The sequence below is a fragment of the Peromyscus eremicus genome, chromosome 1, assembly GCF_949786415.1.
Source record: "Peromyscus eremicus chromosome 1, PerEre_H2_v1, whole genome shotgun sequence".
NCBI classification, from domain to species: Eukaryota; Metazoa; Chordata; class Mammalia; order Rodentia; family Cricetidae; genus Peromyscus; species Peromyscus eremicus.
In genome coordinates, this window is record NC_081416.1 from 130,290,082 (window position 1) to 130,315,253 (window position 25,172).

The window sequence follows — 25,172 nt, forward strand, 5'->3', positions numbered from 1 at the left end:
CCGTATTCTTCCTGCAAATCAATTCCTAATGCCCCAAAACGACAGTCGGCCTACCACAGCAGTGGACCATGTTATTTTTCTCATTACTACAATCAAACAGCCAACAAGGAGCAAAAGGGTTTATTTTGGCTTTTAGGTGTGTGTGTGTGTGTGTGTGTGTGTGTGTGTGTGTGTGTGTGTAGCTCACGCTCATGTCTGTGTATACACATACATGCACACATGCACACACGCACACACATGCACACCATGGTGGGAAAGGCAGGCAGCGTGGTGGAAGCACCAGGCAGCTAGTCACTCTGAGTCTGCAGTCAGGAAGCAGAGGGTAAACAGGAAGTGGGGACCCACTTCATCCAACCAGACCCCTACCTCAAGGCCTAGCAGCAGTGGGGACCAAGCATTCAAACCCATGAGCTATGAGGGGCATTCTGCTTTCAAACCCTAACAGGCTTCGTGGTGCCCAGGCAGGCACCCTGTCTTGGAGCCGCGTGGCCAGCCCCAGTCTTCATTTGAAGCATACAAGCGACAAGCGACAAAGAATAAAAGTTTCTCTTTATTGGTATTTCTTCCCAGTTCCTATTACTTTCCTACAAGGAAGGCTGTGTGCAGTCTCCCTGCTCCAGGGCCGGTTCTGCCTGCGATCAGTGATCAGCGGCAGGCAGTCTCTCTCCTGCAGGGAAGCTCCACCTCTGGAACAGTCAGGCACAGGAGAGATGACAGGAAATTCTCCTTGGTGAGAGAAACGACCAAAGTGATGCAAATAAAGATAACCAAGGCACCAGATCGCCCTGAAGGGCGTCCGTCCACAGTGGAGACGTGGACGATTCATGGTACTGCTGTGGCATGCTAGAGCAAACAGCCTTAAAAATCTGCAGTGACTGATAAATCCCTAAAGGCAGTGCCAAGTCTTTCTCAAAGCTTTCTTTGGGGCACACTGTGGCGGCGGGGGCGAGGGGCGGGCGGTGGGAAGGGGGGAGTCAGTCTGCCACACTGTGCCTGGCCTTCCCCGGCACAGTGTACTGAGGAACACTGGTGCAGAATGCCGCCTTGGCTTTCAGGGTTTGCCTTGGCTTCGGGGCAGCCTCAGAGATCCTGTAGACAGAAGGAAGATGGGTGAGTATGGCCCCTCAGATCAGCACAGTTCCCACCATCCTTAGCTGCTGTGAAGGAGCCTCGGGAAGGGATGCAGGTGAGGGAGAATCATGGCGCAGCAGCATCCACACAAAGGTGTGTTTCTTCTCGTTTAGTGCCTTGCAGCCAACTTCACCGAGCTGAGGCAGTCAGGTCCGAGGTAGGCCAGTGGTGGGGGCAAAAGTGGGGAAGGCTGTCAAGTTCTGGTGGAGGCTTTGTTGGCCCACCGACGCCACCCTAAAGGGGGATGGTACCCTTTCTGGCTGGCCCGTGCCTCCAATGAAGCCACTTCTGTAATTTCCTCACTTGGACTTGACCCTCGGCCCATAGGCTCTCAGGGAATACCTGCTCTGTGAAATGGGGGCCCTCCCAGGTAGTGTCAAGCTTCTCTCTCTGACGAGAAAAGACATAGGACCAGTCTTCAAGCTGTAGTTCCGACACTCCCCGCAACCCCCGCCCCGCCAGGAGCTGAGGTAAGGCCAGGGCAGAGCCTCTCCAGCAGGCACGTAAACCTGCAGGAGCTGGTCTGTGTAAGGATGGAAGCCAGAGTGTTTTTCAACATTCTTCAAGAGTGAGTTCCTTTCTAATATTAGGGCCAGGCATATGTTTTATAGCTGGCTTCTCAGGGGACCTATTCTTACATTTAACTATATAAGCCGTGGAAAGCCACTGAGAACCTTCCAGTACCAGCCTCAGGTTCCAACTGGCGAAGGGGTACGCTATTCAGAGAAAATGTAAGGGAAGCTGACTCACTTGGACAGTGTGTCTATGGTCTGCTGGGTGGCCAGGGTCCTCTTGTCCTGAGATCCATATAAGAACGTCTCGATCTGAACACACTGTAGAACACCAAGGAGTCATCATGAGGTTATGGAAATGTCACAGGGAAATAAAGTGTCCTTTGAACTAGAGAAAGAATGCCTCATTCTTAGACCCGTGCTGTGATGGAATCAGTGCCCTCTGGGGGCTTCTCTAGGGACCGCCTGACCTTTAAATTGGATGTTCTTAGGGATCCAGGACACAGACGTACAGTGTGAGTACGGCTCAGAACCTTCTGTGTGCAAGCATGTATTTAAAGGTAGTATTTTTAAAAAGCAAGGCAAGTACATTGGCTGACTTTTGCTTAATTTCCTTCTTTTGCTTAACTTTTGGCATTTTATTGTTTATACCCAGTCAGGACAAAGTTGAGGAAGGCAAAAAGAATAAAGAAATTCTAAAATTGGCCAAAGCCAGTCTGAATAATGAGGTGGCGGATTTTGCTCCGATGACCTCTGTAAAACTACAGTGATAAAGGATGTCTTGCATCCTGGGGTGTCAAGCAGACCAATGGGAAAGGCAGGATCTCAGTACTCGCTAGCTAATGGACTGTCTTTGCATGGCCAGTGATGAAGAGGAGGGCCACTCAATAGATGGCATTAGGACCACACTTTCGCAAAGGAAAGAGAATGGACCTTACTCCTACAAGGCAGAAAACTCAACCCTGAGACATTTAAAGAGTTAAATATGCAATGTAGATCTTGGAGGTTTCCTGTGAAAACACTGAGGAACAGCCTTCTGGGCTGAGGTAGGAGACGATTTCTTGAGACAAGCTCCCCACAACAAACTGCTGAAGAAATGTAAGAGTTTGTACAAACATGACCAACAGTTTTGCAGCAAAGTTCAACCATTAGCAAAGAACAAGGAGAGAGAGAGAGAGAGAGAGAGAGAGAGAGAGAGAGAGAGAGAGAGTGTCTGCAGTGCACCTTCCCAAGAGTTAGCATTTAGAACACATTGAGGGTTCCAGAGGTAATGCAGAAACATGGCAGGGCCTCCTGGTACAGGAGTGATCAAAAGATAGAAGAGCTGTTGGGAGAGCTGAAAGGAGACCGGCCAATAAGCCGGCCCTGCCGCACTAATAAAACTGAAGAGTGCACATCGTAACAAGTCGAAAAATTATGCCCCAATGCTACCAGGAAGATGTCACAGAGGAAATAACAAGAACCATTATGAAGTCTCGTACATTGACAGCGGGTATTTAAGTTGGTATAAGCCTCTGTAGACACTTCAGTGATAGTTAATAAAGTTTAAGTAAGAGTTAAGTGAAGAGCAATATGCCTGATTGTTTTCTAATGAGAGACAGAAAAGGAGTGAGCCGGATGGTGGAGGGTGGGGAGGAGCTGGGAGGAGTAGAGGAAGGGAAAACTGTAATCAGTATACAGTATGTGAGGGGAAAAAAATCTAGTTTCAATAGAGAGAAAAAATAAAAGCCAATATTTCTCTATACACAGTAAAAATAATAAGGATATACTAAAGTAGAATAACAAATTATAATTTAAAAAGTAAAAAAAGAAGAATTGCAAATAAGTGCATGACCACATGGAGTCATGTGAAGCTTGGAACATGAAAAACCAACCATGGGCCTGGGAACAATGTCAGATTCAAGACAGTGGTTCTCTGGGGCCTGCAGAGGTCTAGAGGACTTCATCTGTGCTCTTTGTCTCTTCTTACTTTGAATCACGAGTTCAAAGGCATTTGTTTCACACCACAAACGCTTTCCTGCATATCTGAACTATTTCTTAATACATTTTAAAGATGGAGGTTTTCTCCCTGGTTAAACTGCTTGAATCAGAAAGAAAGAAATACGGACTTGGAGACATTCACCCATTCGCACCTGGGGATCAATTTGAGGTCTTTAAGAAAATGAAGATGCACACAGCCCAAGCATTTTGTCTTTAGAAGCTGTGGAAGATCTCAGGGCTGCCTGAGTGTGGGTTCAAGTTTTGATGTGAAGATTGAGAATGTGATTCTGGTCTTTGTGGAGGGTAGAAATAACAGGCATGAATATGATGGAATTTTATTTTTTTAAATAACAGAAATGACTCCCTGTTTAGTTGAATTAACTACATGAAGGTGTAGTGGGCTCTTTCTCCTATTTTATTTAGTTCCTATCAAATTCTGCTAATGCAGGGATCTCAGACCTTCCATGCAACAGGCCCTGGCCTTTCTAAACCTGCCCAGGGGCCTCAGCCTGGCCTTGGCAACAGGTTTCTCATTCCAAGGACTTTTCCAGGGTCACTTTAGCCCACAGATACACCACATGACCTTACAACTTTAGGAACCTTGAGGAAGAGCCATTGTTTTGGGTGGAGTTGTAGGACATGCTTTTGACAGTTGTGATAACTCCGTGAAGACTCTTCCAGTCCTCAGTGTGGGAGGCAGCACATAGAAGCCTCAGTGGGTCTCGCCCTTGCCTACTGTACACAGCAGGGCAGAGAGGGGAGTCACTGAGAGACAGACAGTGGGTCTACGGGGCAAGCATGTGTCCCCTCCCCCTGCCAGGCAGCCTGAGGACTCTCTTGAGGTCTCGGCTCTTCCTTCCAGAACCTGACTTCTCTCTCTCCTTCATGAGCAGGAAGGCCTGCGCTGGGTTGAAGGGAGCAGGCCTGATTTTAAAGGCACCCAGACATCCCTGTTTACATGTTGATGGGTGCTCCAACACAGCACTCTTTGGACGGCAGCTAAAGCCAGCACTGCCTGGTGTTAAACTCATTGACCACGGCATTAGGATTTCACTGACAACGTAATAAGTCTTTGAGACAGTCTGATGAGGTCTCAGCTCACTCTGCTGAACAGACGGCTTCTAGAAGCTTCTACAACATGGGTGGGATTTCCATCCTACCTCTTTGGTGCTTGAGATCTCTTCTCCCTGGCCCCTAAGTCCCTAGGGAAGAGACAATTGGGTAAACAGTCACAAATTCCCGGGAAGAATGAGAAGGTAAGTGATAAGATTTAGGCAAATTCCCTCAGGATCTACTACGGTACGGGTCCCTTCCTTCTAGACGGGGTCCCTTCCTTCTAGACCTGCTGTTCAGATCACTTTCTCTGGCAGCATTAAATTAGGGGGCAGAGTAGAGTTAGGAGAGGGGATGAGTTTGGGACTCTGCTCAACAAACAGGTCCTAGAGGTCCCTCCCTGAGATGCTTCTCTTCTTGGTAGAAACAGATGCCCCACCCCAGGGCTATTGTCCTCACAAAAGACATTTGCTTACAATTCCAGCTGACTAGAGGCAAAGGCCCGTCCAATAGGAGACAGAGGTCACCACCTTAGCCCTACCTAGGCTTACTGATGATTCCAGCGCCCAAAGTGGCAGGCCAGAAACCTGGGAAGTAAAAGCTAGTCCATCTATATACTTCAACAGATATTTTTCCGATTTTTAACATCCCAGGTTAGCCTCAAAATTCCTCTGTAGGGGAGGATGACCTTGGAATTCTGATCATTTGTCTTGAGCTGGTGATGTAGCCCAATTGGTAGGGTACTTGCCTACCATGTATCAATCCCTGGGTTCAGTCCCAAGCACCACGTGAACTTGGTAGTAGTAGTGCATGCCTGTAATCCCAACACTATAGGAGAATTAGAAATCAAGGTCATCCTTGGCTACATATGAAGTTTGAGGTCAGTGTGGGCTACATAAGGCCATCTTAAAAAAAAACTAAGTAAAACACTAATATGTTAGGTAAATAAAAACAAAACACAACAACCCAATGCACTGAAAAAGAAATAAAATTATTAATATAAGACCAAAGACTTTATTTTTCTTTAAAATGAACCCACACTTTATTTTATATATAGCAGTATGATTTATATATTAAATAACACTATAATAGAATGATTTGAAATAGTTTTAAGTAGAAGAAAAATGGGGAAAATTCCAGGTTTTCTTTACACTGTTTTCTATTTTCCAAATCTCTGAATTATAACCTTTTTAAAGATTAAAAACAACCTTTAAATTATATGTCCTAATAGCATAATGATATTTCATATTTACTGATAACAGCTGGTGAAAGTTATCCTTTAGAAAAAAGTTCTGAAAACAACTTCCATAAAACGGCCTTCTCCAGAGATGATGTCTGAAGACTGGAATGCTGGAGAGTCATCGCTTCTCCCTCCCGTCTGTCCATGCTGACAGTGACAGGGCAGCCTTACCAGCCTACTCCTGCACTGAGGCCCCCACAGCACAAACCCAAAGCTCCCAACGAAGGCGACCTCACAGGAGGAGATTGCTCTTCTGCTATTACAGTCTCAACAGACTGCTAACTCACTCTCTCTCTCTCTCTCTCTCTCTCTCTCTCTCTCTCTCTCTCTCTCTCTCCTCCTTCCTCCCCTCCCTCCTTCAATCTCTCACTCATCCTTCTTTCTGACAATGTTGCCTTTATCCCAGGATGGCTTTGAACTGGCTGTGTAGCATAGGATATCCTTAATCTTCTGACCCTCTTACCTTACCTCCTTGGGCTGAGATGACAGGGTGCCCCCCCCCCACCCCATGCCCAGTTTATGTGGTGCTGGGGATGCTAGGCAAGCGTTCGACCAACTGAGCCACATCACTCCCCCCATCTGAGAATGGCTGTTAAGGAAGTTAAAAAAAAAAAGACACCATAAAAATACAGCAGTGATAGCTGCGGGATGAAGCCTATTGGGGTCACACTCAGTGGGCTGTGCACCGAAAGACTGGCTTAATAGGAATAACCTATTATAGCTTGTGCTTGAGGCTGTTTTAATAGCTGTATATTTACCTCAGGAATACAAATTGAATTCTGCAATGTTCTGCTTCACTTAGCTGAACGTGCTCTAACATTTGTGTGTGTGTGTGTGTGTGTGTGTGTGTGTGTGTCTAATCAGTGTGGTGTTTTGATTCTTTTGTTAAAAATGGAAACTATGACCCAGTCAAAGTCAATAAATGTTAATTGAAGCACTGGGGACATCTGGCTGAGCTACAGGAAGAGCCTTCAGGCCTTGGCATTAGAGTGTTCTCCACCAGAATAAAGGTGCCCTGTGCTCTATTGTAACAAGAGACCGATGTACCCGTCTTTATACCAGCCACAAATGGCATTTCTCAAGTTTTTAAAGTAAAGAATAAGCTGGGATTGCAAGTATCCAGTGGAATTTTAGGAAGCCACTGTGTTGCTATTATTCTCTAGCTTTATATACATGGGTTGCAAGAGTCACAACCCGGGCCTGTTTCTCGTCTTCCTTAAATATCAGACAGAGAGCTTTTCTTCCCTGGCAAGAGATGCTGGGAACACCTGCTTTTCCCTACCTGCAGCAGTTCCCAAAGAGGCCAAGTTTGTCTTGCTCACACAGCCCTATCACTGTCTCTGGCACATAAGTAAACAAATGAATAATTACACTGAACAAGCGGATGAGTTAGAGAAAGTTCTTCTATGGAGTTCATGTGCGTGTATGTATGTGTGTGTGTATGCACATGTGGGTATGATTGTGGGTGTGCAAGTGCATGTGTGCACGTGTCTGTGAAGCCCAGGGGTTGACGTCACATGTGTCCCTCTACCACTCTGCATCTTATATTTTTGAGATAGGGCCTAGCCTGGCTAGCCAGCAGGTTCCAAGGATGTCCCTGTCTCTGCCTCCCCAGTGCTGGGGTTACAGGTGTGCACCACCACTCCTTAATTCTTAGGTGGGTGCTGGGGGTCTGAACCCAGGTCCTCGTGCTTACAGAGCAAACTCTCTACCCGCTGAGCCATCTCTCCAGTCCCTTACACGGCTCTTGGAGATGCAGTTGGCTCCACGGGCCTGACGGTGCTGAAGCCTCCACTGAGGAAGCTCCACTGTGAGCAGTGTTGGGAACCTTCAGACTTGTTCTCCAGGTGACCTCCGGGGTAGAAGATGCTTGCTGATCACTATCTGGTGCTTGCTCCCAGGAGTGACTCACGGAGCAAGAGAAGTTAAGAGATACCTCGAGCCCGGAAGCTGACTTTTCTAAGCGGCCCAGGAAGCGGAGATGGAGCCACCAGCCTGTTGCCTTCCCAGCTGTGTCTGGCCTCTGTGCTTCTGGGCTAATACCCTTCCCAGTGAAGACAGGAGGCGGCTTATGGGCAGCTATGGGGCTTAGCTGATCTACATACTGGCTTAAAAAAAAAAAAAGCAACTCACATATGCAGACTCACAGGGAAATCTATTGGGGAGGAATCTCTGAAAACAGGCAGCTATCCCCCAGAGGCATTCTTCCACCGGGGCACTGCCTCCGAAGTGCATTGGTGGTATCTCTGGTGTCTCCCATCATCCCTTGCCCTCTGGCTGAGGGTCTGGGAATTACATCGTCATTTCTCTGGGGGGAATTCAGATAATGAAAGTGCTGATGGAACTCGGCCTCTTCATTAACAGAGGCAGTACAGCCAGGGCTCCAGCTAAGGAGTCATTTAAATGACAAGTAACGTGACCCCACGAAAGAAAATTGAGAAAGACAAGTCTGTCACTCCCGGCAAGAGGCCAAGCCAAGCTTGTCCACGCTATTAGCAGTGTTTTCCTCGTATGAAACGATAAACAAAGCCAGAGAAAGGGAAATTCTTTAAACCACTCTAATGCTGAGGATCTGTGCTCACTGTTTCCCATCCCGTGTGTGTGCTGTGCATGTTTGTGTGTGAACGAGGCGGGGTGAGCATGCGTGGAGGCCAAAGGTCCATGTTGGGTCTCTTCCTCAATCTCTGCCCACTTACCTTTTGAGATAGGTTCTCAATGAACCTGGAGCTCACAGACTGTCTGGAATTGCTGGTCAGAGAGCCCCCCCCCCCCCCCCCCCCCCAGGGAGCTTTCTGTCTTCGTGCCTTAAGATTTCTGTTGCTGTGATAAAACACTGACTACAAGCAGCTCGGGGAGGAGAGGGTCTATTTCACCTTACAGCGTGCATTGTCCAGGGGAGTCAGGGCAGAAACTCGAGGCGGGAACCTGGAGGCAGCAACTGATGGAGAGGCCATGGAGGAGTGCTGCTTACTGGCTTGTTCACCACAGCTGGCTCAGCCTGCTTTCTTACAGCACCCAGAACCATCAGCCTAGGGGTGGCCCCACCCACAGGGAGCTGGGCCCTCCCCCATCAATTGTCAATCAAGAAATGCACCACAGGCTTGCTCACGGGCCAGTCTAGTTGGGACATTTTCTCAACCGATTCCATCTTCCCAAATGACTCTAAGTTGTGCCAAGCTGACAGCAAATTTGCCAGCACGCTCCAGAACTGGAACTACAGGTCTAGGTCACCTGTAATTTTAGGTGGGTACTGGGATCTGACCTCAGGTCCTCATGCCTAGGCAGGAAGTACTTCACTGGCTGAGTTAGCTTTCCAGCCTGGGCCCAAATCACTGCACTTCACACACATTATCTGATGCGAGATTATTACTTCTGTAGAGGATAAATGACTCAGAAACTCAGGAATTGTGCCTGTTTTCATGTCAAAACACAGTAGAACATATTAAGAGAAAAGGAGATTTTAGAAACCTTAATGTACACAGATGTGAAGTGTCCTAAATGCTTAAAGACATCGTGAAATATGTACATTTACTAACGGCTGCTAGGCAGGGAGAAAGATTAACTTGGGGAGTTGAAAGCACCAACTGAAATAGTTCAGCAGCCAGCGCCATGGCGACAAGGTCAGGGTTGGGCCCTGGTTTTCCTGAGTCAGTCAGAAAGCAGCCTTGTCCTGCCTGAACCCACAGCTTCCTCCACATCCGATCCTTCCTGAAGCAGCCTGTTTGTAGTACAGCAGCCCTGTGCCGGCCTCAGTAGTAGGGCAGATGTGAGTCACACTCTTAAGAGCCTCCAGAGACACAGGGAGACAAAACATTAACAAATGGATGCCCAGCGGTTAGGAGCACTTGCTACTCTCGCAGAGAAGAGAACCCAGGTTCAGTTCCCAGCACCCACATGGCAGCTCACAACCATCTGTAACTATGGTTCCGGGCATACCACACTCCCCTCTGGCCCCTGTGAGCACCAGGCATGCACATGGTGCACATATATACATACAGACAAAATAGATAGAGAAAGTAAGCTAGTTAAAAATACATGGCATAATAATTTTCAATAAGAACTAAAAGAAGGAGGAGGAGGCAGAGGAGGAGGAGGGAGGAGAGGCAAAGGAGGAGGAAGAGCAATCAAAGCAGCAGCAGCATGGGGCCATGAGAAAGAGTAAAGGATATGTCAGTGGTAGAGGGCACGCGGACAGCAAAGGTCTTTGTGCGGAGATGACAGAGTATTCGAGGACCACTGAGGCAGCCCGGTGCAGGCCACAGGGAAGCGGTAAGGGTGGAGGTCTCACAGGGAAGGATGCCGAGTGTCTGGGGAAATACATCCTACACTCCCTGGTCTGTCTCTCTCCCCGACACCTGCAGCTCCCACCCCACAAAGGCAAATAGACCCGTGGCCTGGGGAAAACACACTGATGGGTGGGTTGGGAGCCTCCAGTGAGAAAAACACAGGGAAGGTAAGAAAGGGGACCCTGGCTGTGGAGGGAAACGGGAGATGGAGGGCTGGAGGGCGGAAGTCATCCCTGACTATTTCCTGGTGCTCGTCATGGGTGTGGATGTCATCCACGTCACTTCCTCTCCTCACTTCCATGTTGTCAAGTGCTGTGGGCTCTAGGTCTTTATTGATATCCCTTGACTCCCCCAGGACTTTGCTCCATGCCCTGGTCACTGTCTTGGAGGAATGTACCATCATCTTTCTCCAGGACAACTGCAACACAGACATCTAGGAAACAAGGGTACCAGCAGGACTCGCTGCCCAAGCAGACCGGGCTGCACACACACACACACACACACACACACACACACACACACACACACACAAACACAGCAGGGCTTCAGTTCTCATGTGGAGAACCAGACCATGGACGCTACTGAGTCCGTGAGCTGCCTTCTTTCCTGCCGATATGGAGCTCAGCAAGCATGGGGGTTCCTTCTGGACCCTGTACTGCTGGCCTCTGCCATTCCTAGCTGTTACCCTTTCAGCCTCTTGAAGATTACACTCAATTTGCACAGTTGGGGATTTGGCCTTTCCCTCTGTGTCTGTCCATTTCTTATAAAGCTTGATGCCAATGGAGGAACTAAGGTGCTGTGCACCTGCCGAACTGCAGTAGGAGTTCTAACATATCAGGAAGGAATGCAGGCCGGTCAGTGGGTAGTCTGGGTCCACTGTGTTCTGTTTTCTAGGAGACAGCAAACACGGAGGCCGGGCTGCCAGGGGGTTGCGGCAGACCTGCCTGCAGACCTGGAATTCTCATTTCCTCGAGGCTGCCACAGGCAAGGGAGACTCCACGTTTTACCCCACAGCAAGTTAAGAATGAATGACTGTGACTCCTCGGAATGTCAGTTCTGGGTTTCCTACCAGCCAATTTACAAACACCGTCAAAGAGCTCCTGCCTAAAGGCTCTTCCAGTATCCCTTCTCCACTGGGGAGTGGAGCTTAAGGAAATCAATACAGTTATGACCTTCCCTTCTCTTTAAAAACATTGTGTGTGTGTGTGTGTGTGTGTGTGTGTGGTATGTATGTGTGCATGTGTGGTGTGTATGTGTGTATGTGTGGTATGTATGTGTGTGGTGTGGTATGGTATGTATGTGTGTATGTGCGTAGGTGTGGTGTGTACGTGTGTAGGTGTGGTATGTACGTGTGTAGGTGTGGTGTGTATGTGAGTAGGTGTGGGGTGTGTGTGTAGGTGTGTGTGTATGTGTGTAGGTGTGTTGTGCATGTGTGTAGGTGTGGGGTGTATGTGTGTAGGTGTGTGGTGTGTGTGGTGTATGTACGTGTGTATGTGTGTAGGTGTGGGGTGTATGTATGTAGGTGTGGGGTGTACATGTGTGGTGTATGTACGTGTGTATGTGTGTAGGTGTGGTGTGTAGGTGTGTAGGTGTGGTGTGCATGTGTGTAGGTGTGGTATGTACATGTGTGGTGTATGTACGTGTGTATGTGTGTAGGTGTGGTGTGTATGTGTGTAGGTGTGGTGTGCATGTGTGGTGTGTATATGTGTAGGTGTGGGGTGTATGTGTGTAGGTGTGGTGCACACACTCGCATATGTGAGCACAGGTCTACGTGTGCATCAGTTGGAGACAACCTAAGGAGCTGGTCCTCATCTTCCACTTTTTTGAGGCAGAGTCTCTCGCTCAAGGCTGTACATTCCAGGCTAGTGGGCCCAGGGGCTTCCAGGGGCTTTCCTAGCCATGAGTCCCAATTCTTCCTAGGAGAATTGGAATTATGCACTACCATGCTCAGATTTATGTTAGTCCTGGAGATCCGAACTCTGATCCTTCTGCTTTTGTGGCACACACTTTACCCCTGAGCCATCTTCCCAGCTCAGACCTTCCTCTCTTTAAAGAAAGTGGACAGCCACATCCCCATGACAACTCGGTGAGACAATTAGGAAAGCCAGGAGCACAGAAAAGCAGGATCTGCACATGAAAATGAGGTTGCTCATGAGGAGGCCCCTTAGGGACTCTAAGTCTGGCTCTGCATTTCCTGGCGTATCCAAGGGCAGCAGCAGCAACAACATTTCAAACAGGCAAAGGGAAAGTGAATTTTGTGGCCACTGAGGAGCAGACTCGGGCAGATCTGGGCAATGCGGGTCCTCAAGCTGCTCCTGAAACACGCCATCTAGGAGGATCTGGCTGACTGCAGAAGTCCAGGGACAGCATGGCTTGCTCTCCAGTGTTGATGCAGGATCAGGGGAGACCGTGTTGACATTGATTTTCTTGTCTATATCCTATAAAACACACCATGCTCCAGCTTGTTCTTAGAAAGATCCATTAGAGTGGGTTTGGGGACTTTATTCTTTTACAGGAATGTTTAAAGCTGATAGCTGTGACACAATGAAGTAATAAGCTGAACCCTGCCAATGACAGTCCTTAGTAGGAAGGCCAGATTAAAGACTTCAAGCGAACTTCAGTATTCCCAAGATATTACTGACCTAGGAAATGGCCATCTCTTTCTGCAGCCTGGGTGAGAATGTGAGCAACGGTGCCATCCTAGATCAAAACAGGTCTCTGTGTTGCTAAAGGGAACGAGCCTGTGCTGTGGAAATTTCCATCTGGAGCCCACAGAGTTCTCCATTATTCCCCTGCAGGCAGATGCCTTTAAAAGACAGATCCATAATTCGGTTTCCTTTCTGGTAATTCAATTCGCTGTCTGCTGTGTTTCTGGAGCCTTCTTGTTTAGCATGGCCTTGGGCTCACACCTGGGCCATTTAGCACAGGAGGGTACATCTGGAAATGCCACACTTGGTGGCAGTCTAGCTTCTGAGATGAAAACTCAGGGAGGGGGGGGTGCTGTTGTGATAAAAACAAGACAAACACTTAGCTAGTTGCTGTTAGAAGGCCTGCTGGCCCCGGAAGCCCAGTGCTAAATGCGCCTTTGAGAAGCTCCAGGCAGCAGATGACAAAGGCATGTTTAAAGTCCCTGTCTGTGTCCTGGTGTCAACAGGGCAATCAGTCCTGTCCTCAGATGAGAGGAAGTGGGGAATGAGAACTGCCCCTACCACAGCACTCACAACAGCATTCACACACAAGTCCTCACATGTCTCTGATGCCTGCAGGCGGCCAGAGAGCTTTTGCACATCAGAGCTACTGCTGTCAGGACCGACGGTTAATGAGTTCAAACCAAAGTCACCTTTCACTGTGGGCTTTGGGGTGATGTGCCCTGAAATTTTCTTGAAGCTGAGCTCGTTTTCAGAGTTGCAGCGTCAGCCGCAGCAGGATCTGCAGTCTCCTGAGGAAGCTGACAGACCGATCTCCGGGCCCTGGTCCCACTCCAGAGACGACAGGACAGTGACCATGATGCAGAAGCATTAGGACCTGTACCTGCCGATCACTGCAACAAAGGAAAGGGCCGAGCTTTGCCGAAGAGCAGTGTGGTCTGACACACCGACTTCACATCCCAGCGCCCAGGCCCTTCCTTCCCTGCGGACAGTGTAAGCTGCAAGGGCTAGGGAGATGAAAAATGACATCTCATCCGTACCTGCCGCATCAAACTGTCCCAAACCTATGGGGGGAAGCAACTACTAAAAACGGAAATTTGAAATTCATGACATTATTTTTCAAATTTTATACAAATCAATAAAAATATATAAATGAAATAGTTAATTACATAGAAAACATTATTTACCAAAATGATTGAATTACCAATAGAAAGTTTTAATAGCCCACTTTTTTGTAGAATAAGTAGAGAAAAATTTACGGGATTTTTTTTCCACAACAAAAGCACCAGCCCAAAGGGTCTCCTAGAATGTAAAAAATTTCAAACACCATGCAATTTGGTATATAAAATATAGAGGTGGATTTCCTAATTATTTTTCTGAAGCAAATAACAACATTGATACTTAAATCTGGCATACAAGTATCAGTGCAAAGACCCTAAAATAAATATTAGCCAGCAGATTCTACATCCGCTATGATTTGACAGTTTTCCTTGAGAAGCATGGGTTGGAAATTACTTCACTCCCAGAGGAACATGGTTGGGGAGGGAGTCCCAATAAGGCTCCACCTTCATGACTGGGTCAGTGCTGTTATCTTAGGAGTAAGTTCATTGAGAAGACTGAATTCAGTCTACCTCATTTTTCTTCCCCCTTTGTCTCTTGCCTTTCTGTTTTTTGTTTGTTTGTTTGTTTTGTTTGCCTTTGAAGGAACAAAACAGAAAGGTTACCATCAGATGTAAGCTGCTTGACTTTCAGCTTCCTAGCCTTTATTCTTTAGGGATTCCTCAGCCTCCGACATTCTATTATGATAGTATAAGAGAGACTCAGCTGTCACCAGTTTAGAAAAATAATCCAATGTGACCATGGGGGAAGACTTATTCCCGGAATGCAAGGATGGTTCAGCATGACAATAACATACACTGTACAAACTGAATCTGGGAGGGCTCACGTGATGAGTCTCTGCTAATGCTAGGGGAAAAAAACTGATAAAATTGACATTTATTTCTAATTTTAAAAAGACTCATGAAACTAGAGGTCTTAACGTGATAAAATACATAGACCTTAGTTCCAAAGTCCGCATCTCTCTAGTGAAGAGTCCCTGGAGTCCTTCCCTGTAAGACTGGGAAGAAGACAGGGGACCCGTCATCCCCACTACTGTCCACCACTGTGCTGCCCATGTGAGCCACAGCATCCAGATAAAGGGAATCAGTGAGGAGCATGGAGTTGGAAAACATAAAGTAAAATTATGTCTATTTGCAGATGATATAACAGGAACTCTAAAAAATTTAAGAGAATCAGTGTTCAAATTAATCCAAACAATAAAAAACTAAGCTGGCTAGAAAGGTTATAAATTGAAGCAGAAATCCCAGTAATCCTTAGATATACAAAGATAAGTAAAAATACGTACTAATGAATAAATCTCCACTTATATTAGTAATAATAAAATGCACAGAAATACACTTAAAAACAAGCATAACTTAGAGACGGGACACTTGACAATGTTCACGAGAGACACAAAGCAGGCATGAATAAACGGGATGGCAGCCCTTGCTCTTGGGTGAAAACTCAACATCATAAGGACGTCAGTTTTCCCAAAATTTATTTATAAATACTTTAATAAAAATAAACTCTTTATAGGATACACACATAGCTATAAAAACCATGTAGAAAAACTGTCAAGTTTCCAGACCCCTGATGTTTTACGGGGAAAGCCACGAGGGCTGTCTTGTCCTGTCTCACATTAAATCATTCCACAGGATCTCTGTAACTGAACATGTGAGATACTGGCACCTGTATAAAAGGAGATTAGCAGAATGGGACAGAAATCCAGAAACAAGCTCCAGTGCATGTGGGAATTTAGTGTGTGGGGTGTCATCCTAAGTCTGGATCTGGGACTGGGCTCCTTGATGAAATGGTGACGGACAAGCCAGTATTCAGTGCATTTCTGCTACAAGTATTTGGGAAAGAGGTAACATGAGACCTTATACCAGCTACATAAAAAACCAACCAACAAACAAAAAACTCCAGGTTCAAAAGAAGAACAGAAGGAAACAAACATAGAAGAATCCCTCCATGAACCGGGTATGCAGAAAGACCATAATAACGAGAAGTGCTTGGTAAGTTATACTATGAAAAATTTAAAAATATTTGCATGATCAAACATGACTGATAATTCACTTTTTGGATGTATGTATTTTAGAGGAACTCTTTTACTCTACCCCCAAATGTTCGCTTCAATCTACCACAAAAGTGATGCCACCTTACCCAAACGAGCCATTATAAATTTTCACTGAACAGCAGTGCAGGAGGGAAAGAACGGGATGTGGAGAGCGAGGGAGAGCTAGGGAGAGCTAGGGAGAGTGAGGGAGAGCCCCGTTTGTGTCGGTGCTGGCTCCAGCTTTACCTTCTTCAGTTTCGTGTATGCTCCGTTGTGGTTGCCCTGTGCCAGCTCTGCCCTGCCCAGGACCCGGTATGTTTCTGCCACCTCCGGACTGAAGTCACCAAATGCTCCTACTTTGGCTTCCAGGGACTCTCTCAGGATCATGGTTGCTCTCTGAGAAAAGGACAAAAATGAATGCTGTGTGGTTTAAACGTTCAAAGGATTGCTCGGTGGTGAAGGGCGCTTGCTATGGCTGCTGAGGATCTGGGTTCGGCTCTCAGCACCCACACGGTAGCTCACAACCTCTGTAGCTCCATTTCCAGGAGATCCATCATTGCCCTGCTCTGGCCTCTGCAGGCATTGGGCATGCAAGTGGTACACAGATACACATGAAGCAACACACACACACACACACACACACACACACACACACACACACACACAAGACAGAAATGAATAAATCTTTAAAAAAAAAAAGTTCAAGGACTGACTAAGATCTGTGCCTCTCAGGAAAGATCGTGACTTGATACATATTTAACATTTTAGAGACTACTCTGAAGAGCTGGGGCACTGTCTTCTGGTTCAACAGGAGGCAATAAACAACCTATCTGGGAGAGAAGGTACAAATGCTGAAGAGAGAAAGCAGCACGGACACTGTGAGCTACGGCTGGACTCCGTCCGTCCCAGTGAGCAGCAGGAGCAGAGCCAGGCTGCATGGAACCTGTGTCAGGGGCTCAGATTCTGTGTGATCGGATTTGATATATATATAACCTCATCTTCTTCTGACCCAGGAGGAGGCCAAGGCACAGAGCGACAGATGAGAACTTTCTTGTTCCTATAGGGCTCATCAGTGTTGGAGCTGGAATCTGTTCCCTAGCCCCTTTAGGGCTCATCAATGGTGGAGCTGGAATCTGTTCCCTAGCCCCTTTAGGGCTCATCAGTGTTGGAGCTGGAATCTTTTCCCTAGCCCCTTTAGGGCTCATCAATGGTGGAGCTGGAATCTGTTCCCTAGCCCCTTTAGGCCCATGCTCTTCTCCCTCTGTGCACACCACTGTTCTCCCATAAGAGAAAAACGAGGCTGCACTTGTGGGTCATGCTTCCGGACTGTCTATTCTTGCAGAGAATGCTTAGGAAGCCAAAAGTAAACATTTCCATGGAACATGATATCACATTTTGTTTGCCTTGTCCTATTTATTTATACCAACATGGAATAGAAAAATATGAGTTGGTCAGAAAACAGTATTTCCTGATTATTCATTTTTGCAGATACCAAGACACACAGGGGGCAAGTCTGAACTTCGAACACATCCTGAAATTCTTTCCAGATCTTCCACATGAGAACACAGTTATGACTGCACAGCACGAACGCTGAATTCAACAGCCAAATAAAGCCAGGGAGGGCCACAGGAAGGGTTTCCCACAGCACAGCCCTGGGGCACAGAGGGGAGGGGGTGGGTGCACTTCCTGATCGTACGCCACAGACAGGCAGACGTGTAAATGAAGAACATTGTTCCTTTTTGGTAATAACATGAGTTAGGGTTTAGGGCTGGCACACTAAAGGTGGTGATGAGCAGAAATCAGTTTCTTAGGCAAAACGACTGTGTAACTTGCCAGGTATGGCTCATGAAAGCAATCAAAGGTCTAGGGTCGCCATGCAGACCTACCTGTGCCCATCCCCTTAGACTTAGACGGAAGCAAGAGTTGGGTGAGGTGACTTTCCCAGGGGATTTGACTGCCGGGCTTTTGGGAAGCCGGTCAGCGATGGGGAGAAGTACCAGAGGTCCTTTTCCTGAATGAAGCCCTTAATGCTGCTTCAGCTGACTAGGGAGACCAGGGGTGGATGTGTAGCAAGTTAAAAGGCATGTTCTGACGACAACGGGAAGCAGACAGGAACACTTAATGGAGAGAACCCAGAATTATTCAGCTTTAGATGAGAGAAGAGGGCACGGGCACCCGAGAGCCCAGGAGAAGCACACAGTCTGTGTCGGGGCTATTGAGTAGACTGGTTTGGCCATAGCAAAGCATGTAGGGAGGAAGAGGGAGACAAGGTTGGTGGATGCTTAGCTTCTGCAAAGGACAGAGGTTTGTATTTTCTCACAGAACATCTTAGTCTGCAGCACAGTGGCCTTCACTTACTTTTTACTGTGAAAATCATCTCCTCCCCAGAGGTTACCTTGCTGTCGGTGCGAGCCAGCCTGTGAATAGGCTGTAACCACATTTGGGATGGTTTAGGTGAGACATCACGCTCACCTGTGCCAGGGTCCTTATAGGACCAGCTCTCGATGGACACTCCTGCTACATCCCCTGGTGAGAGGTCTGCAAGCCAGGGTAAAAAGAACATGAGGCCACCATGCCTGGCTGGGCAGGCTGGGCCACTGCAGGGGTACCTGGCAGGAGAAGGAGAGCTGACTCCTTGGCCATGTTGTATTCTGTCAACAATGTGCCCTGGATTGGCCGTGTGTACCTAAGGAAGGGACTACTTTCATATCCTTGCAAAAACACAGAAGGGCATGGAGTGATTCTGGAATGAAAGAGCCAGTTTGCTAAACTCTCCAAGGGCAGTCTGGGAGAGCAAGGCACATCCTTTAACCAAGACTACTGATTGGTGTGAGACACATCAGGAGCAACGCTGGGCATCAGCTGACTGTATACAGAGGCAGGAAGGCTGGGAACTAAGATTGAGTACCTGGATTGTGGAAGGGGAACTAAGATTGAGTACCTGGACCGTGGAAGGTAAGAGTCAGCTGGTCAACAACCAGGTATCTGTTCCGAATCCATTAACTCCACCGTGAGCAAGAAGGTCCTTGCTCTCACAGAACTCAGCTTGGTTCTACAAGCAACATTAAATATCTATATAAATTTATACTGCAACTATTCCACTACATCCGTGGGATTCTGTAACAAAGAATCAGAAGAGTCCAACGCCGGCAAGGGAGGGAAGCAGGGAGCTGCAGGATAGATGGCACTGGCCTGGAATGAATCGGGGAGGGCCTACCAGAAGGAAATGAAAGAAGAGACCAGCCATGGGGGGTGGGAGGCGGGGATTGTTAGAAAAGACAGTATGGGCTGGGGAGACGGATCAGTCTTGAAAAGTACCTTCAAGCATAAGCGCCTGAGTTCGATCCCGAGAACCCAACATAAAAATGCCAGGTGTGGCGGCATGCACTTGCAATCCCAGAACCAGGAAGCAAAGATAAAAGGTTCCCTGGGGCTTGCTGGTCAGCCAGTCCAGCCTAACTGGTGAGCTGCAGGCCAATGAAAGACCCTGTCTTAAAGGATCCCTGAGGATGACATCCAAGCTCGTCCTCTGGCCTCCACATGTGTGCAAATACGTGCACACACACCTGCACACACATGAGCATGCACACAGGCACGCATGCACTAAAACCAGAAAAAGCTGTCATTACAGGAATTTAGCTTAGGGAGAAGAACAAAGTGAGCCTAGAAATGTCAACAGAATCTCCACATTGGAAGGGCCACGTCAGCTTTGCCGCGAGGGCGTTACGGTTCATTGGGGAACCAAGTGAATGCTCGCTGATCAGGCGTTCTTTCAAACTCTGAAGAGATTAGACATGTGCAAACAGGGACGCAGCCCCTGGGAAAGAGAAGCCGCTAGAGTGTCCCTGACAAGAGATGATGCATGGTAGGAGGGCAGTGTCAAACCACGCGTGTGTTAGGGAAATCGAGGTAAATGCGGAGCCTGCGAAGTCCCCACAGGAGCAAGGTGGAGTGAGTGGGAACCTGAGGCCCTGGCAGGGCCCTCTATCTTTGGTCAAGTGATTCAGAAGAACAGTGAAACACTGTTTGTTAGAGTGACTGTGGATCTGCTCCGGCCCGACAAACTGAATGAACGCAGAATTAAAGCTCACACTCCTTCATGGAGAGAAGAGAGATGGAGGATGAGGACAGCGCTGTAGGGAGGACTCTCCAGACAACACAGGAACACCACTTTTCATCTTCATCTCCAAGATTTGCTGTGCTAGACTGCACACACACACACACACACACACACACACACACACACACACACACACACCCCAAACCTCTTTCTGGAGCTGCTATGATTTACAGAGAACAGGTAAACTGTTTTTTTAATATAATATAAGCTCTGATAAGTATAAGCTCTGGTTTTGTTCCACTTTTCTTTCTTTTTTTTTAATTAATTAATTTTTTAAATTTTATGTGCATTGGTGTTTTGCACATGGGTGTCAGGTCCCCTGGAACTGGAGTTACGGACAGTTGTGAGCCACCATGTGGGTGCAGGGAATTGAACCTAGGTCCTCCAGAAGAGCAGTTAGTGCTCTTAACCACTGAACCATCTCTCCAGCCCCTGTTGTTCCATTTTTCTAAGCCACGTCGAGCATGCCTTTATGGACCATCAGTAAAGAGACTGAGCTGAAACCTCTGTGCTGTATGGTTTTCATTAGATATGAACATTCCATTCAATACCCGAAAGAAGAAGAAAGGAATTGGCCATACTGACTGCCACACACCATCCCGGCTAGATCCACGGGCTGCAGTGAGTAGGCTTTGCCCGCTGAGTTCTCAAAGTTTTCAGTCCTTAGTGATCTTTTCTAGTTGGATGTAGCACTTACTTTCTCACAGTTTTGTTTCTAAGAGAAATTTCCTGTGAATGGTTCCTTGATTTATTTATCTGGGTCCCTCCAGAGGCTAGGACATGCCCTGGACACACTAGGTGCTTAATAGATGCTTGAAGACTGAAGGAGTAGTCTTTGGCATCCCCTATGAATAGCTTGACAACTGTGATCTAAAGTCAACTCACTTCTTTTTGTCCAGTGATTTGCAGAAAATTGCAAAATTCATCTTGAATCGAAAGGAACTTGGTTCTTCCTGCTCCTTCGGAATCCTTCATATGAGTCATGCTTTCCTGAAAATACTGCTCGGCCACATCTGAAAAGAGCATAGAATAACAATTTTGAAAATAGCTCGAAGATCCGAAGCAGAGATGGAGCAAATATTCTGTTAGTGATGGTAAAACGTCTAAAAATAAGCATTTGGGTAGGAGAGGCCAGCTCACGAGACTCTCCTGTGGTCGTTAATCTGCTTGTTTTAGCAGAAACTGTTTTCACCTCAGAAGGATACGGCAATTTACTTTTCTTATTTTTCAGACATTTTAGTGTTCTTGGTGATACAGAAAGTGTTCTGGGGGCAGAGGACTGTCCCAGGCCTGAACACACTAGGGTAGCTTCATGTTGATAAATGATTATCTCTGCCTAGAAATCAGTCACTCCTCACAATTCATATATTTTATGGACTCTAACTGTAATCTTGTTATATATCTCTATAACACACATACACACACACATACACACACACACACACACACACACACACACACACACACACAGCACACATACACACACGTAACAACCAAACAAAACCTAGACAGTCTGGCTGATATTCTACTGAGGAAGAACCGCAACCATTCTAAACTCTTAAACACACTGATGTATAAAGGAAAAATAGCTTTACATAAATGGGTGAGAGAAGGAAGGCCGTGGCCATGGGAAATGAAAAGGGGAGGAAAAGCAGAGCTGTGACTACGCACAGCCCTCTGTTGTTATAACAAATACCTGAGATAAATCAGCACACACCGAGGGAAGGTTAACGGTGCTCACACTTTTGGGGGTTTCAGCCTGTGACCCGGTGGCTCTGCTGCTTCTGGTGATGTGACGGGCAACGTTAAACGTGTCATGGTAACTAGAAGTGACGAGAGTCAGGGACAAGCTGGGTTTCCAGCACCACTGCCTAGAGGTTCTGCCACCTGTCAATAGCGCCACAGGCTGTGGACCATGCCTTTGACCCAGGGGGCCTTGGGAGGACATGTAGCCAAACTGTGGCAAACAGGGAGCTGAAGTTTAACAGTCAAAGGGAAAGAATCAACTCAGGAACCCCCAAGGCCAAGTTCTCCGCACAAAGGCGTGTGATGTGAGATCATAGGTCTCTGCCGGCTTTTAAAGAGCGAGATCATCCCTCGGGCCCAACGTGATCACACTGGCTTTTGCCATTGTTGCTTTGGTTTTTGAGACAGGGTCTCTCTGTGTAGTCCTGGCTGTCCTTGAACTCACAAAGATCCACCTGCCTCTGCCTCTAGAGTGCTGGGATTAAAGGTGTGCACCACCACACCTGGCTCATATGCTAAAGGCCTGCTTTCCTTTTGTGGAGCTGTTAGAAGGTGAGGGACCTTTAAGAGATGGGAGCCTCAGGAGGAAATCAGGTTATTGAGGGTGTGCACTTGAAGATAGTATTGAGACCCTGGCTCCTCTCTTTTCTCTCTCCTTTCTTCCTGGCTGCTACGAGGTGAGTAGTTTTCCCTGCCATGGTGTTCAGCCTCCTGCAGGCCCAAAGCAACACTAATGGAGACTTCTGAACCACGGACCAAATTAACATTTCCTCCTGTTAACTGGTCTATCTCAGGAATTAGTCACAGTGGCAGAGAGTGGACCATCTCAGAAGCTTTAGAGGGGCGGAGTGACAGGAAAGAAGTTCTCCACTGTGACATGGACAAGGACCCTGGAAGAGTCACCGGCCAACAAGAAAGCAAGGGCTTCAGTCCCACAGCTGGAAGAAACCGAAATCTGCTAACAACAGGGAAGAGACCAGAAGAGGGCGGAGCTCTAGATGACAAGGGAGCTGGCTGGCTGCTTGTTTGTAGCCTGAGCAGAGAAGTCAGCTCTGCTGTGCCAGCTACCTGACCTACAGAGCCAGAAGCTGATCAACAGGCACTTAAATAACTAGAATATACTTGTGTTTATGTGTGAGGTGTGCGTGTGCGTGTGCGTGTGCGTGTGTGTGTGTATACATATGTGGAGGCATCCATACCCAAGCGTAGATTGAGGCCAGGGCCTGAGACTGTGGCATCTTCCTCTATCATTCCCCACTTCATTATTTCTAGAATACTCTGAGGCAAGGTCTTCACTGCTTGTGAAGCTTTCCAATTTTGGCTAGACTGGCTGGCCGGCAAGCCCCAGGATCCGCTGGCCCCGCTGCTGGGGTTATGGTTGAGGGCCACCATTCCTGGCTTTTACGTGGGTGCTGGAGGTCTAAACCTGGTTCCTTATTCTTTCCTATCGAGCATGTCATCCTCGGAGCTATCTCTAGCCCCACAACTACAAATTTTGTGTGCAACAGAAGAAAACTAATGTGGAAAATATAACCTGTAAAGTTTGTATTGTTTGGATCCATGTTTTACACTAGTTTGGAACTGAACAAGTTTTAAAGGGTAAACAAGAGAAAGAAAACAAATACAGCCAGAGCTGTGCTCTAAATGTTGGCCCCCCCTCAAATTCATGTTAAAATTCTAACCTCTAAGGTGGTGGTATTTCGAGGGAGACTCCTTTAGAGGTGATTGTGTTGTGAGGATGGAACCCTCATGAATGAGACATGTGCTTCTGTGAGTGGGACCCTGGACAGCTGCCTTGACTCTCTCCTGTGTGAAGAGCCAGGGAAACACAGCTGGCTGTGAACCAGGAAGCAGCCAGCCCTACCTTGACCTAGGGCTGCCCAATCTCCAGGGTTTTGGAAAACGAAGTATTAAGTCACCTAATCTATGGTGTTTTGTTATGGCGGCACGAGCAGATATAGGCATCGAGGGCCTCCACAGATGGAAATGAACACAACTGCACAGGTCTGAGCAGAGGGAGGCTTTCAGTCTGTCCACCCAGAGGGAAAGGGCTATGGTTCTCCACAGTGATGAACACTGTCACTAAAGTTAAAGGCTTACATTTATTTAGCACCTCATGCTGGTTTTCATGGTTGTAGCTATCGCCTTCTCTCATGTTAGCTGAAAAACAGATGCATCAGAAGTAACAGGCAGCCAACATGAACATTGGACAGACAGATACGCAATTAAAATGGACAGACAGATTGACCCGAAGACAGAAGCCTCAGATTATTTGCCGATAAGCAAACCTGCATAGGGTGAGAGCTCTGAGAACATGGCTGAAATTTGCAGTGGGGTTCTGGGTGCTGAGAAATGACCCAAGCACATCCCTTTCTTCCGTGAGATCTTTAGAGAGGGCAAAAGCAAACACGTGGGGAAAGTGTCTTCCAGATCGACAGGGCTGCAGAGGACTCAGGTCCTGTGCGGTCATGTGCGAGGTTCGCCTTGAGGATCTAGGCAGGAGCAGGGTTCCTGCCACTGTCTCCTGGGCATGTCCCCATCCCAGGCTCTTTAAGTGGATCAACAGTAACTGAACTGGACATCCCCGACTTTCTCCCAGACCAGCAGGTGCATTCCTGTGGTAGTACCCAAGTTCTATGGAAAGAAGTTCTCCCACATAGAAAATGTCAACTCTTTATTCATTGCTGATCCTTCAAACAAAGTATCAACACCGACTCACTCTGATAATTGATGATGGTGTTGGGTGTTGGGGATGGTATGGCGTTTATTTTATAGATAAAAGCGTAACATGGAACATTCTAAGTCTAATGTGACTGGGTTTGTGGAGTGGAGGGCACTTGATATTTTTATTTTCTTGCTAATTGGAAACCAACAGAAGACTGTAGGCCAGCCCTCTGAGGTTGGATGGGTGCTGTGGGATGTTCTGTGCGCTGTGAATGTGTTGCTCTGATTGGTTGATAAACCGCTGATTGGCCAGTAGCCAGGCAGGAAGTATAGTATAGGTGAGATAAGCAGAGAGGAGAATTCTGGGAAAAGGAAGGCTGAGTCAGGAGTCGCCAGCCAGACACAGAGGAAGCAAGATGTGAAGGCAGAACTGAGAAAAGGTACCAAGCCATGTGGCTAAACATAGATAAGAATTATGGGTTAGTTTAAATGTAAGAGCTAGCCAATAGTTAGCCTGAGCTAATGGCTGAGCAGTTTTAATTAATATAAGCTTCTGAGTGATTATTTTATAAGTGGCTGCAGGGTCTGTGGGCTAGGCAGGACTGGAGAAAACTTCAGCTACAGATGGGCAGGTCTAG

General features: G+C 47.3%; 1 protein-coding gene across 5 annotated transcripts in view; it reads right to left on the reverse strand.

Annotated features, from left to right (window-relative positions):
* Positions 1-649: 649 nt before the first annotated feature.
* The window catches only part of Ttc23 (tetratricopeptide repeat domain 23), a 98,937-nt gene continuing 74,414 nt past the window's right edge, over positions 650-25,172 (reverse strand). For 4 of the 5 annotated variants that reach the window (XM_059273078.1, XM_059273070.1, XM_059273073.1 and 1 more), the window contains exons 8-12: positions 21,010-21,137; positions 16,251-16,400; positions 4,784-4,825; positions 1,882-1,964; positions 650-1,089 (exon numbers count right to left, since the gene is read on the reverse strand). In XM_059273078.1, coding sequence (XP_059129061.1) covers positions 975-1,089; positions 1,882-1,964; positions 4,784-4,825; positions 16,251-16,400; positions 21,010-21,137 — 518 coding nt within the window. In that variant the 3' untranslated portion in view covers positions 650-974. The remainder of the gene's footprint in view (positions 1,090-1,881; positions 1,965-4,783; positions 4,826-16,250; positions 16,401-21,009; positions 21,138-25,172) is intronic. The other variant, XM_059273065.1, reaches the window with a different exon arrangement.